Below are 14370 nucleotides of genomic sequence, written 5' to 3' on the forward strand. Positions count from 1 at the left end.
CGTGTCTTCAAGCGGGAAGTTTTGCAGCAAATCTTGACACAATAAAAACATACATATCTGGCACATTTTTATCTAGTGGATGTGTTGTCATCATCAAGCTCAGCTGGTAGCTCTTGGCATCTTCAACATTTTCGACGAAATTTAGCTTGAAGTCTATTCCAGCAGTCTTAGAGAGTACAAGTTTGTTAAATTTACGAAAGTCATGCTTGATGGTTCCCATATCATTTACAATATTGCAAAATAGTGGAACCATCCTCACTTCATCTTCACTGAGACCAGTTATATTAAATAGGTATTTCAAATAGGTTCCCTCGTTGGTCGTATCTTCTCAAATCTGAGTTTGAACTTCTTGAATAGTTTGGATTCTAAACTTTGGCCAAATCGGTGGTTTTTATACCCGGTACTCGAAGAGTAAATGGGTATATTGTATTTGTGCTGAAAAAATGTAACACAGAAGGAAGCGTTTCCGACCCCACTGAGTATTTATATTCTTGATTCTTAATTTGCAGTGGCTAAACCCACCCCGTCCAGCAGCTTTTGTTGTTTTTTGCACATTCTCTCATCTACACTCTGCTTCTGCAGTGTGCGGCCTCTGCCTCTGCCGTACCTCTGCCGAGTCTCTGCCGTGGATCTGTATGTAAAAATGTAAAATTTGTCAAAAAACCACTAAGGTACAGATGTCCTACTGAGTACCGGGTATAAAAGTTGTGACGCGTAAGAACCGTCTCACACGTCGCTTCTCGACGTATTCTCTCACAAATCGCTTAGCGTTAAAGAGGGCAAAAGGTGAGTATTCGGTGTGGCCTTTTGAGAGGCGTGCAATTTCAACCCATTCTGATATATTTCTTCCAACTTTTCATTATCGAGTTCATTAGTTTTGTGCTCTTTACATCGCCATCATGGTTCCAGAGTGCTGTTGAGTTAAATAACAAAGCATTACCAAAATGTGGACAAAAAACGTATCCTTGGTATCTAAAGAATACCCAGTGCTCTGATTGTAGCCCCCGGAAAATGTGGGTTCTATTGTGCTCTTGTAGAACGCAGAGTTAGGTCCCCGGATCAATATTTCGGATAGGACGTTTAATTCAAACGTTTCTTATATTTTGGTAGTCTCGCACATATTCAAAGCAATGTCAATTTGGTTCTGTCGATCGAAAGCAGCGCCCATATTGTCCAGTCTGCTGGAAATGTGTACGTGTCGTGGCTGTGACCATCGCTGTTGAAGAGGGATACGGCTATAAGAGTTGTCTATTCTGGTGTGTAGAGATAAATATTCTTTATCAATAAGCGCGAGCGTCTTTGTCAAATCGAAAGAACCATACGAGTAGATTCGGGCGTTACTTGGATGATAGTATTTGCGATGGAATTCAATCAAGTCCTCGTGCGTTAATTTAGGTATCTCCAATGGATTTCCACCGTATACGTGTCCATATGTGTGGTCGGGTAAAATATTATTGAGAAGATTCTGTCCAAAAACTAGAGAGTTCTCAGAAAACGCGCCTTTCATTTCATTATAAACCACACCCTTGATAACAAGTTCGGACTTCCGATTATGTAAGTCCTTATGTTCTAATCGCCAACCCTCTTGAAGAAAATCCAAATACGCAAGGTTAGGGCTATAATGAAGAATTATCAATATTTATGTATGATTTAATTTATGCGGACTACCTTGAAAACTGCATCGAAGTAAATATGTTCCTGTAAATTCCTAACGTCCACTTCATTCTTGCTTAATAAATGATATAATGTGTAATCAGGACCTGTCATGGCATTCATGAACGTTGCTACAGAGCGACTAAGCATCTTAAAGAATGGGTCTCGGGGTAGTTTTTTGATCCACATAACGATAGATGTTCCAAAATATGCGGGAGACCAGTGGAATCAAAAAGTGTGGCCCGAAAATTAACTGAGAAAGTCAAAGTCAGGTATCCGTTCAATGCGTTCACATTGAAAACATAATACAGCTTGCCTTCATTAAATTTGTGTTCATGCTACTGTATTTAATGAAAGACTTCAGCTTAGCTAAGGACGCTAAATTCGCATCCTTTAGATTTTCACCGCCTAACATGTCATAAAATTTGGACACAAATTTGCAATTGGTTCTTGACCGTTGAGCACGCAGCACAGTCGTCCTATGCGAAGCCAAACCCATAAATTTCAACCGTGATAACATTGTATTTAGCTACGAATGATAATTACACAATATAGATTTCAGATGAGATGATGAAACCATAAGACAGAATAACAACTAAATAGCTTAACGTAATGACAACACCACGTTTGAACTTCAGTTACATCAGCCGGCGTTCATTGAATTCGGGTAAATATGTTATGTTCCATGTTAAAACATTAATATTCGTAGCCGAGAACCGATGACAAGATTGTCGGAAATATGTATACAGATAAATAGATATAGCTAGAAAATTGATTTATTTTCTACACCTTACCTATAATATCAAGTAAATAGAGATTATTATTTTTTACAAAGTGTTCTGGTACTGAAATATGTGTGACCAAGTTTTTTTTAATGAGACGACCATAGTTATCGGTTTCAGCTGTTTGTGTAAACATACTAGAATACAATTCTAATAAAGATATTCCGCTAAGTGATTTAGTAAGAGCTGCAAATAATTCCAAAACTATTTAATTGGTAAATAAAATATATGTAAATGTAAAGATCTTTAAAAACTTCATAGACATGTATCATTATGTGTTTTCTTTTCAAACATTTATAGCACATCCTTAAATAAGTGCAAGTATGAGTTAACCGTAAGCCAAATTAATATTTCAGTACACGCTAAATAACCTAATTACATTTAATCGCAAGCGAATCTAGAATGCCACAAAATCGTACTGCGTTACTCATTTTATTCACGATACAGAAAAACAAGATTGCGCAATGCGTAGCACCTTTATGATAGAAAAGGGCAGGTATAGTGACGAGTGTAGTATATGTTCGACAACAGAACCGCTGGCTTTTTGTTTTCGAGCATTTTATTCTCTGTTTATGTGCAATGCAGAGCTGTGTTAAAAATTGCGAAAACCTGTTTAAAAAGAATATATACTCAGCACTTCCCAACACTTACGCATGTATTAACCTTTTACTTAGGAGGTATTCAAAGAAATATAGCGCTGAAGCTTTTCTTTTACGACCTTCAAGACAAAGACAAGCTTCAAGTTATCATGATTTACTGCTTAAAACAGGACGTCATAGAAAACTTTTTTGGTGTTATTATGTAAAAAAATGGCTGCGTTATCACCTAAATATGTACATATGTATTTAGATCGAGAAGAATTCAAGTCCAGACCAGTTCAAGACGAATTTTATTTGGGTCCAACATTTGAGTCACCATTCAGTTTTATGTAACCCTTTTGTGATATTTACATATGTACATACATACATACATACATATGTAACCTTTTGATGTGTTCGAATTTTGCATTTTACTTTTCTTCTACACTTCTTCACTTCTCATGCCAACACGCCCTTAAAGATCGACCCCTCCGCTAGAGCCACAGCGATTTTCGCCTTTAGTGGGAATACTTGTACCAGTGTGATATTATAGTTATTTCTGAAGTACTGATCTACATTTGCTCCAAAAACAAAGACAAAACACCCGTCCAGTTACATATTTACTCGTACCCGTCCAGCTATGTACCTGTTCGCACTAAAAGTTGTTATACCCGGTACTCGAAGAGTAAATGAGGTATATTGTATTTGTGCACAAAGTGAATGTATGTATGTAACGCACAGAAGAAAACGTCTCCGACCCCATAAAGTATACATATGTATATATGTACATATTCTTGATCAGCATCAATAGCCGAGTCGACTGAGCCATGACTGTCTGTCCGTCCGTCTTGTTGAGCGCCTAGATCTCAGATACCCTAAAAGCTAGAGCCACCAAATTTTGCATCCATACTTCTGTATGCTCACACTGTTACAAGTGTATTTCAAAAATGAGCCACGCCCCCTTCCGCCCCCGCAAAAGGCCGAAAACCTCCCAAATCTACAATTTTTAAGAAAAATGCAAACTAAAAACGCCATTCCGTAGGGAATGGGATCCGATTGGATCATTATTATAGCCACAATGAAGAAATTAATTTGCAGTGGCCAAACCCACCCTGTCCAGCAGCTTTTGTTGTTTTTTCACATTCTCTCATTCACACTCTGCTTCGCGCAGCTTGTGGCCTCTGCCTCTGACACGTCTCTGCCTCTGCCCCGTCTTTGCCCTGACTCTGCAGTGTGTTGCTCTAGGGGAGGGTGTCGAGCTAAAGGAGCGTGGTGTTGGCGTGAGGAGTGTTGTTGATGTAGATGACAGATGACAGATGAAGAAAATATGTAAAATTTGACAAATAACCGAAAATTGTAGTACTGAGTGCCGGGTATAAAAGTGGTGACGCGTAAGAAGCGTCTCACACGTCCCTTCTAGTTTTAAATACACTTAACAGTGTGAGCATACAGCCATCTCGATGCAAAATTTGGTGGCTCTAGCTTTTATAGTCTCTGAAATCCAGGCGCTCAACAAGACGGTCGGACAGACGGACGGGCAGGTAGACATGGCTAAATCGACTCGCCTATTGATGCTGATCAAGAATATATACACTTTATAGGGTCGGAAATGTTTTCTTCTGTGCGTTACATAAATCCAATTTTGTGCACAAATACAAAAAACCCTATTTACTCTTCGAGTAGGTACAATAAAATACTAACTGAGTAAGGGGTATAAAAGTTGTGACGCGTAAGAAGCGTCTCACACGTCCCTTCTCGTTTACAATGTACTTGACACAATTTTTGATTAGTTTGTCCCTATCTTTTCCAATTAGATTTGGGAAGCCTCCTTGGTTCAACAAAGAGTTATCCAGTCTAACCTAAATCACGACTATTTAAAAAATCTCAAGAAGTTGGTTCTCCTTCTTCTCTTCCTGGTTTCTTCCTGGTCAAATTTCTCTGTTTTTATACCCGGTACTCGAAGAGTAAATAGGGTATATTGTATTTGTGCGGATAACGGTTGTATGTAACGCACAGAAGGAAACGTTTCCGACCCCATAAAGTATATATATTCTTGATCAGCATCAATAGCCGAGTCGATTGAGCCATGTCTGTCTGTCCGTCTGTCCGTCCGTCCGTCTGTCCGTCTGTCCGTCTTGTTTGTCGGCTAGTTCTCAGAGACTATAAGAGCTAGAGCTACCAAATTTTGGCACCAGACTGCTGTATGCTCACACTGAAACCAGTGTATTTCAAAAATGAGCCCCGCCCCCGCAAAAGGGCGAAAACCTCCCAAATCTACAATTTTAAAGATAACAGAAAACTAAAAACGCCATTCCGTAGGGAATGACCATATCTATCAGATCACCAAATTGGGTGGATCATTATTATAGCCACAATGGAGAAATTAATTTTCAGTGGCCAAACCCACCCCGTCCCGCAGCATTTACACTCTGCTTCGCGCTGTTTATGGCCTGGCCCCTGACACGTCACTGCCTCTGCCGCTGCCTCTGCCTATGCCGCTGCCTCTGCCGCGACTCTGCAGTGTGTGTTTCTAGGGGAGGGTGGCGAGCTAAAGGAGCGTGTTGGCGTGAGTAGTGTTGTTGATGTAGATGACTGAAGAAAAAATGTAAAATTTGACAAATAACCGCTAAAGTGCAGATGTAGTAGTGAGTGCCGGGTATAAAAGTTGTGACGCGTAAGAAGCGTCTCACACGTCCCTTCTCGTTAATGATAAATTCTTAAGGAACTATCTACTTTGATATAGGATACGTTTTTCACAGGACCCTTAACAGTTTTACAGCTTTGTAAACAGTAAGAGTAGAACGTCAGCACATCCATCCTCGGTATCATTTCAAAATACATACTTCGGCATTCACTGATCATGATGATGATCTTTTTGCACAACTTTTCCAAACAACTTATTCTCAGGAACATATGTATTCATTCAGTTTACCAAGGTCGAACGGCATTTTCAGCACTTTGTTAAATGAAAGCTCACTGCTTCATGGTCTTCGATTAGTTAAGCCGGTATCTTCACCATTCAAGGTAACTTGCAGACGGTATTATTTACAATGATTTTAGTAAGGTGCAAAGCTTAACCTTCTAGGGTTCTTTATTCTAACTACCATTGTTCTAGGTCTCAAAGAGTCCTATTCAAAAACTCTTTCTTTCTACCTGTCATGGTTACTTTTGTAGTACCACAGGATAGCCATATAGGCCCCCTACTTCTCACATTCTTTATTTATGACCTGCCTTCTGTGTTAACAAACTCTCGAGTAGGTATGCGGATGATGTTAAGCTCTGTGTCCAGTAAACTGCCTCAAAATGCAAAGTAATGACATTTCATCGCTCCAGCCGTTTCCTGGCTACTTGCACCCTCTGCGGTAGTTCTCTTGAGAGAAGAACATTGTTTGATGATCTTGGATTTATACTAGACCCCAAGTTAATGTTTTCTGAACACATTTCTACCATGGTAAATAAAGCCATGTGTGTGTTTGGGATTATAAAGGGGTAAAGGGTAAGGAATGTTAAGACCATGACCATGTTATAGTCGCAGAAAAATGCATGGTGCATTTTATGCATAACTTGATCAAGAGGGACGAGATAGCCCTGACTTGTTGAGCCGCATAAACTTTACGATTCCCATTAGAACCACTAGAAACTTTATTCCTTTGTTCGTTCCACTTTAAAGATCGAATTATGCCTTGCATGAGCCGTTTAGGGGCTTATGCTCGTATTATAATTCCCTCTATCATATTATATCCTCCACTAGCTCCCTTCCTCTTCTTAACTCACTAATACAAGCCTACCGCTCTTTATTTTATTTCTGTTGTTTTATTTTAGTAATTTTTCTTGGGCAGACGTCTGCATGGTTCCGCGCGTAACAGGCATCGTCTTGGTGTCGAATGGGCCACTTGATGATGCAATCACTGCATATGAACGTCCAAACAAAAATTTGACTTCAATTCCGCTACATTGGCTGTTTTGCCCAGTGTGCAGCATGGTGATCTCTGGATCTCACTCTGGATCGTTATGATGCTGGTCCAGGCGTCTCCTGTGACACTAAAGTTTAAAAGCACTAGTTGAGGTCCACTCAACTTTATTCAAGCAGTCGGCTCATAGTCTTCCGTAGCCACGTTCTTCCAACGGAGTATATGCTCAGAACACCTGTTTTAGGTGCATTTTCGGCTTCGGATGGTCGCGCAGCCGCAATATTGCCTAGCTGCTTTTTCAAGGTGTCTGTTTTAAGAGGAGCTTCGCCAACCACCAAAGATATGGGGTGGGACCCCGAGCTCGCAGCCGCGCCTTCCACCGGTCAGGTCTTTCCTGCTCTAGAGCGGTTTGGCCAGGCCGTTGGGCCATCCCCGGCTCAGCATTACTACCTGCTGGCTTTTGATTGCCACCCACATTCGTTTTTATACCCGGTACTCGAAGAGTAAATAGGGTATATTGTATTTGTGCGGATAACGGTTGTATGTAACGCACAGAAGGAAACGTTTCCGACCCCATAAAGTATATATATTCTTGATCAGCATCAATAGCCGAGTCGATTGAGCCATGTCTGTCTGTCCGTCCGTCTGTCCGTCTTGTTTGTCGGCTAGTTCTCAGAGACTATAAGAGCTAGAGCCACCAAATTTTGGCACCAGACTGCTGTATGCTCACACTGAAACCAGTGTATTTCAAAAATGAGCCCCGCCCCCTTCCGCCCCCGCAAAAGGGCGAAAACCTCCCAAATCTACAATTTTAAAGATATCAGAAAACTAAAATTCCGTAGGGAATGACCATATCTATCAGATCACCAAATTGGGATCCGATTGGATCATTATTATAGCCACAATGAAGAATAATTTTAAGTGGCCAAGCCCACCCCGTCCCGCAGCTTATAGCAGCACACTCTGCTTCGCGCAGTTTATGGCCTCTGCCCCTGACACGTCTCTGCCGCTGCCTCCGCCGCGACTCTGCCCTGACTCTGCAGTGTGAGTTTCTAGGGGAGGGTGGCGAGCTAAAGGAGCGTGTTGGCGTGAGTAGTGTTGTTGACGTAGATGACAGATGAAGAAAATATGTAAAATTTGACAAATAACCGAACATTGTAGTACTGAGTGCCGGGTATAAAAGTTGTGACGCGTAAGAAGGGTCTCACACGTCCCTTCTCGTTTATTATTATTATTTTTGATCCATAATAATCCCAAGAGATGCAGAGAAGGGGAACGTTCAGCCCCGGCAAAGATCCACGTTGCCCGGGTAAAACATCGTTAAAACAGGGGCTTCCAATTCCCTGAGCTCCCCGTAAACGACTGGGCCAGTATTTATACCGAGCCCCCAGTCAAGCTGACTTTCGGCACAGGTCGAATGATACCTTGGGATGTTTGTGGTAAGTATGTAAGGAAGGAAAGTGTGTAAGCTACTTCTAGGCGGCGGCACCACAAGCGCATTGTCAGTGTTGCTGCTTCGCAAACACCCGCTGGCTGTCCGGAACTGCTTATTCTCAATACACTACTTATGAGACAATGAACATTATTTGGGATTACCGCTTTTTCGCAGCTCACCTACCTACCGAGATAGCCGTTCGCTATCCGCCTCTGAGCCATTTCATTTGCGGTGTTTCTTGCGAACATTTTTGCCGGGAATGTACCATGTATGTTTGTTCTTGTTTGGTTTATTCCTGATTATTCCACACGCCACGTGCGGAAAAGACTAACGAAGAAGGTGAATCTTATGTCGATAATGTTACTATTGACACAAAATTATTCTCAGGATTGGCAAACATTCCGAAAATGTACAGTTCGGAGGATTGAAATAGATAGAACATTTTATATTATCTTTTATATATATTATCTATTTTTACATAATACGTATTAATATACATACATATTTAACGAGAATGAAACACATAATTTTAAGTTTACATAAAGCAGTTACACTTCTGTCGAAGTTTTAAATACGAATTTCTAGGCTATTATTCTCCATTTCTCACTAGTTTCCAGCTCCAAACCTTCAATGGGTGGCCCCAAAATGCACTTTCCATAATTCTTTGAGTTTTCCTTAAAGTAACGTTCAATTACGTCGTGGAGTTTATCAATAGTTATAGATAGCATTCGAGAACGATATTTCGTTAGCATCTCTTGCGATACATCATACAAAAAGTAATCCGTCCCAATATTTCCAGGTGCAATTGGCGAATCCAGCTGCTGTAGTACTCCGAGTTTCGCCTCAAATAGAGCCTGTTGATCAATCTGTTTATTCTCCGATTGCAACCACTCATATGTTTTTTCAAACACATCTAGCGTTTTAGTTGAATGAGGGTCACGATAGCTGTAGAAGCTAAAAATTCCATCCGAACTTATTTTAGCGCCCGCTCCATAGGCCCCATTCTGTTCACGAACCACAGGCAGAAGATACTTAGACGACAAAAGCTTGGCAAGAACGCACAACGTGGGATGATCTTTATGCAAATATGGAGCTGCAAAGAATGCTTTTGCACAGTAGTTGACAGGTATGTTCATGAGGTATTGTTGACAGCTTGGATGCAAGAGAGTAATATCGCTGCTTTCGTTAAATTTTTCTAGAGTGGGCATTTTGTCCAAAAAATTTTTCAAATGGTCTACGGCCTTTGGTAGGTATGAATGTGAGCTGTTAATGGCTACACGCATATTGCTCTTATTAAAAACCTTTTTGCCAATTGACTTCAACTGGTCTCGAATGTCCGCTGTGTTGCTTTTCTGCACAAAATTCTTCATGAACTCTATGTGATCGATTCCTGATAGAAGAGACTTCAATTTACTTGCACTGCTAACTAACGCGGCCGCTCCTAACATTGCATACAAGTGACCAGAGCTGGCGATGCCTACTGAAATATTGGATATATAATTTTCAATAAGCATTTTTAGACGGACCGTGTCTTCAAGCGTGAAGTTTTGCAGCAAATCTTGACACAATAAGAACATATCTGGCACATTTTTATCTAGTGCATGTGTTGTCATCATCAAGCTCAGCTGGTAACTTTTGGCATCTTCAACATTTTCCACGAAATTTAGCTTGAAGTCGATTCCAGCAGTCTTAGAGAGTACAAGTTTGTCAAATTCACGAAAGTCATGCTTGATGGTTCCCATATCATTTATAATATTGCAAAATAGTGGAACGAGCTTCACTTCATCTTCACTGAGACCAGTTATATTAAATAGGCATTTCAAATAGGTTATCTCGTTGGTCGGAACTTCACAAATCTGAGTTTGAACTCCTTGAATAGTTTGGATTCTCAACTTTGGCCAAATCGGTGGTTTTTTCACATCGGTGAGCAATAGACAGGGCAAAAGGTGGGTATTCGGTGTGGCCTTTTGAGAGGCGTCCAATTTCAACCCATTCTGATATATTTCTTCCAACTTTTCATTATCGAGTACATCAGTTTTGTGCTTTAGCATTTCCAATTCAGCCTGTTTAAAGTTTTCTTCGTACAACTCGTCAGGCGACATCGTAAGTGTCAGTTTATGCAAGTTATTTTCAAAATATGTTTTCAATTTTTCTTGGAAGTAGTTCTTATTCTGCTTTAAGCATGTTCGCAGCCTTGCTATCATATCCGAAACCCGAAGGTTGCCAACTACATCCCCATCATGATTCCACAGTGCTGTTGAGTTAAATAACAAAGCTTTGCCAAAATGAGAACTTTGATGTTTCAGTGACAATTCAATATTGTGGAGAATACTTTCTACATGCTGGGACTCAAATCCCTCTTCAATGGCCTTACATATAGTAAGGCTAAAGAGGTCGTTGAACTTTTTGAAGTCTTCAACTCGCATGTCTTGCAATCCTACAACAAACGCCGTATCCTTGGTATCTGAAGAATACCCAGTGCTCTGATTGTAGCCCCCAGAAAAGTTTGGTTCTATTAGGCTCTTGTAGAACGCAGAGTTAGGTCCACGGATCAATATTTCGGAGAGGACGTTTAATTCAAACGTTTCTTGTATGCTGGTTATCTCGCACATAAGCAAAGCAATGGCAATTTGATTCTGTCGATCGAAAGCAGCGCCCATATTGTCCAGTCTGCTGGAAATGTGTACGTGTCGTGGCTGTGACCATCGCTGTTGAAGAGGGATACGGCTATAAGAGTTGTCTATTCTGGTGTGTAGAGATAAATATTCTTTATCAATAAGCGCGAGCGTCTTTGTCAAATCGAAAGAACCATACGAGTAGATTCGGGCGTTACTTGGATGATAGTATTTGCGATGGAATTCAATCAAGTCCTCGTGCGTTAATTTAGGTATCTCCAATGGATTTCCACCGTATACGTGTCCATATGTGTGGTCGGGTAAAATATTATTGAGAAGATTCTGTCCAAAAACTAGAGAGTTCTCAGAAAACGCGCCTTTCATTTCATTATAAACCACACCCTTGATAACAAGTTCGGACTTCCGATTATGTAAGTCCTTATGTTCTAATCGCCAACCCTCTTGAAGAAAATCCAAATGCGCAAGGTTAGGGCTATAACGAAGAGCTATCAATATTTTTGTGTTATGAATTAATATATGCGGACTCACTTAAAAACAGCATCCAAGTAAATACGTTGTAAATTTCTATAGTCCACTTCATTCATGGTTGAAAAAGGATAGAGTGTGTAATCTGGACCTGTCATGGCATTCATGAACGTAGCTACAGAGCGATTAAGCATCTTAAAGAATGGGTCTCGGACGGGATAGTTTTTTGATCCACATAACGCTAGATGTTCCAAAATATGCGGAAGACCAGTGGAATCATAGGGTGTGGTCCGAAAATTAATTGAGAATACGTTATTTGCGTCATTTCGGTCGATATGCCATAATTCCGTGCCAGTTCCTTCATGTCGCAGTGTATAGGACGTAAGATCAAAGTCAGGTATACGTTCGACGCGTTCACATTGGAACCCATGATACAGCTTGCCTTCATTAAATTTGTGTTCTTGCTTTTGTATTAAATGTGGGACTTGTATCTGAGATGAGGACGCAACATTAGCTTCCTTTGGATTTGCACCGCTTAATATGTCATCAAATTTGGACACAGATTTAAAATTGGTTCTTGACCGTTGAGCACGCAGCACAGTCGTCCTATGCGAAGCCAAACCCATAAATTTCAACCGTGATAACATTGTATTTAGCTACGAATGATAAATACACAATATAGATTTCAGATGAGATGATGAAACCATAAGACAGAATAACAACTAAATAGCTTAACGTAATGACAACACCACGTTTGAACTTCAGTTACATCAGCCGGCGTTCATTGAATTCGGGTAAATATGTTATGTTCCATGTTAAAACATTAATATTCGTAGCCGAGAACCGATGACAAGATTGTCGGAAATATGTATACAGATAAATAGATATAGCTAGAAAATTGATTTATTTTCTACACCTTACCTATAATATCAAGCAAATAGAGATTATTATTTTTAACAAAGTGTTCTGGTACTGAAATATGTGTGACCAAGTTTTTTTAATGAGACGACCATAGTTATCGGTTTCAGCTGTTTGTGTAAACATACTAGAATACAATTCTAATAAAGATATTCCGCTAAGTGATTTAGTAAGAGCTGCAAATAATTCCAAAACTATTTAATTGGTATAAAAAATATAAAATGTTATATTTTTTCCAACAAAGAGAATAACATGATCGAGTGATGAAACGAACCCGCCGCTCAAAGCGTCTCAAACTTTTAAAAATATAATGCGCTTGCATGTGTGAGCACGCTTGGGGCTGGTAGTGCGTTAGTCTACGTACATGTAAAAGGCGGACGATTTCAAAGACAAAAATATATTTTTATGAAATAAAAAATGTATTATGCCTTTAGAGTGTTATGCTCGGATTATAATTCTCTCTATCACATTATATCCTCGACTCACTCCCTTCCTCTTCTTAAATCTCTTATACTAGCCTACCTCTCCCGTAGTTAATTTAATTTTTGACTTTGATCATTTTGCTTGCTTAGCTATAGTTGCTCTAGTTTAGTTGTGTTTAGTTCTAATTTTCTTCGAATATTAGCCTAACATCTATCTTTCCTGCATGCTCGCGACCGGTTCGGTTAATCGCGCCGCGCGTCATGCGGCAGCGCCCCTCGGTCGGTTGGGCGGGAGGAGGGCTGCGTTCTGCTGGGTTCCGCGCGTAACAGGCTTTGGATTGGTGTCGCATGGGCCACTTGATGGTGCAGTCATTGCATATCAACGTCCAGACCATTATGTACCCTCCCCGAATTTCGGCAAAATAAAATGTAGTCCGTTCACACTTGTATGCATACGGGCTTCAACAAAATTATCTTATCTTAAATTATCTTAACTATATTGCGGATATTTTCGTGCATACATATGTCCGCAGATCGCCATTAATCTATAACACAAAAATAGCATATATATGCAGGATTTATAAAATAATATAGTTTGTGGCGACTTCCAGAAGGTTTTAAGAATAAAGTCATAAAGTGATGCGCTGTAAAAATATCGAATAGCACATCTCGAACACACATATGTACAATCTCCGAATGAACCGCCGCTGAACGTTTAGCGGCTGACTCTAGAGCCCGCTTTCTCTGGATTTCGAACATAATTTCGAGAGAGCCCGGAGCCAGCTCCAGAGCCAGGCAGTAAAGTTCGAGTGGCAAAAAAAAAAAAAAAACCGTGCGGCGTTACTCATATTATTATTCTATTGTCCTTGGTATACATCCCAAGCATATCAAAATAGATTTCAGGAGTACCTAGACTTTTTTATTGGATTATTTTATTTAGTATTTTTTTTAGAACATTTTTGTCAGGTTTCGGTCTTGACTTTTAACCAATCAGAATTGTTTTTCCTGTTTGCGCTCTCTTTCTCTCCTTTGGCTCTAACAATTTTCACAATTATAATTATAATTATGTTGAGCCATTGGGCTTATTTTTGAAATACACTGGTTTCAATGTGAGCATATAGCAGTCTGGACGCAAAATTTGGTGGCTCTAGCTCTTATAGTCTCTGAGAACTAGCCGACAAACAAGACGGACAGACGGACGGACGGACAGACAGACATGACTCTAACGTTTCCTTCTGTGTGTTACATATGTATGAACAACCGTTATTCGCACAAATACAATATACCCTATTTACTCTTCGAGTACCGGGTATAAAAATCAAACGATCTAGAGAAAGAGTCCGAAACAGACACGCCTGAAGGAAATGGATTGAAAAATAATGAATCGAATGATAAAGAAATCTGCGAAGATGGAAAAAATGTAGATGCGCATGCCAGCCAAAAAAGACATCCGGAGAGCCGGTCTCAAGTGCATTATATCTTCTTGCGGTTGTGGATATAGAAATACTTCGAAATAATCCTCTATTCGATTATTCAGATTTGCAAAGGATAAATTATTCTTCGGTGAATG

At 40.1% G+C, this 14370-nt stretch overlaps 2 protein-coding genes across 4 annotated transcripts; both read right to left on the bottom strand.

Moving 5' to 3' along the window:
* Positions 1 to 740: 740 nt before the first annotated feature.
* On the bottom strand, positions 741 to 12426 carry LOC117892272 (presequence protease, mitochondrial-like). 2 transcript variants are annotated; one of them, XM_034798394.1, is made up of 4 exons: positions 12382 to 12426; positions 1669 to 2182; positions 1342 to 1616; positions 741 to 1299 (listed from the first exon to the last, which is right to left on the bottom strand). In XM_034798394.1, the coding sequence occupies exons 2-4, from the start codon at positions 1722 to 1724 to the stop codon at positions 1097 to 1099; spliced, it is 534 nt and encodes a 177-aa protein (XP_034654285.1). In that variant the 5' UTR covers positions 1725 to 2182; positions 12382 to 12426; the 3' UTR covers positions 741 to 1096. The 2 variants fall into 2 exon arrangements, with proteins under 2 accessions (XP_034654285.1, XP_034654284.1); XM_034798393.1 differs by having other exon boundaries at positions 743 to 1616; positions 12382 to 12422.
* On the bottom strand, positions 8859 to 12339 carry LOC117892267 (presequence protease, mitochondrial-like). 2 transcript variants are annotated; one of them, XM_034798389.1, is made up of 3 exons: positions 11524 to 12339; positions 11193 to 11467; positions 8860 to 11150 (listed from the first exon to the last, which is right to left on the bottom strand). In XM_034798389.1, exons 1-3 carry the CDS (start codon positions 12105 to 12107, stop codon positions 8941 to 8943), a joined length of 3069 nt encoding a protein of 1022 aa, XP_034654280.1. In that variant the 5' UTR covers positions 12108 to 12339; the 3' UTR covers positions 8860 to 8940. The 2 variants fall into 2 exon arrangements, with proteins under 2 accessions (XP_034654279.1, XP_034654280.1); XM_034798388.1 differs by having other exon boundaries at positions 8859 to 11467.
* Positions 12427 to 14370: the final 1944 nt, after the last annotated feature.

Source organism: Drosophila subobscura, chromosome E (assembly GCF_008121235.1).
Source record: "Drosophila subobscura isolate 14011-0131.10 chromosome E, UCBerk_Dsub_1.0, whole genome shotgun sequence".
In the NCBI taxonomy this organism is placed as follows: Eukaryota; Metazoa; Arthropoda; class Insecta; order Diptera; family Drosophilidae; genus Drosophila; species Drosophila subobscura.

Coding starts and splice junctions, on each gene's coding strand:
- LOC117892272 (XM_034798393.1), bottom strand. CDS start 1,724: ATGAAGTGGACGTTAGGAATTTACAGGAACATATTTACTTCGATGCAG. Junction 1,617..1,668: donor ACTTCGATGCAGTTTTCAAG/GTAGTCCGCATA, acceptor TCTTCATTATAG/CCCTAACCTTGCGTATTTGG.
- LOC117892267 (XM_034798388.1), bottom strand. CDS start 12,107: ATGTTATCACGGTTGAAATTTATGGGTTTGGCTTCGCATAGGACGACT. Junction 11,468..11,523: donor TACTTGGATGCTGTTTTTAA/GTGAGTCCGCAT, acceptor TCTTCGTTATAG/CCCTAACCTTGCGCATTTGG.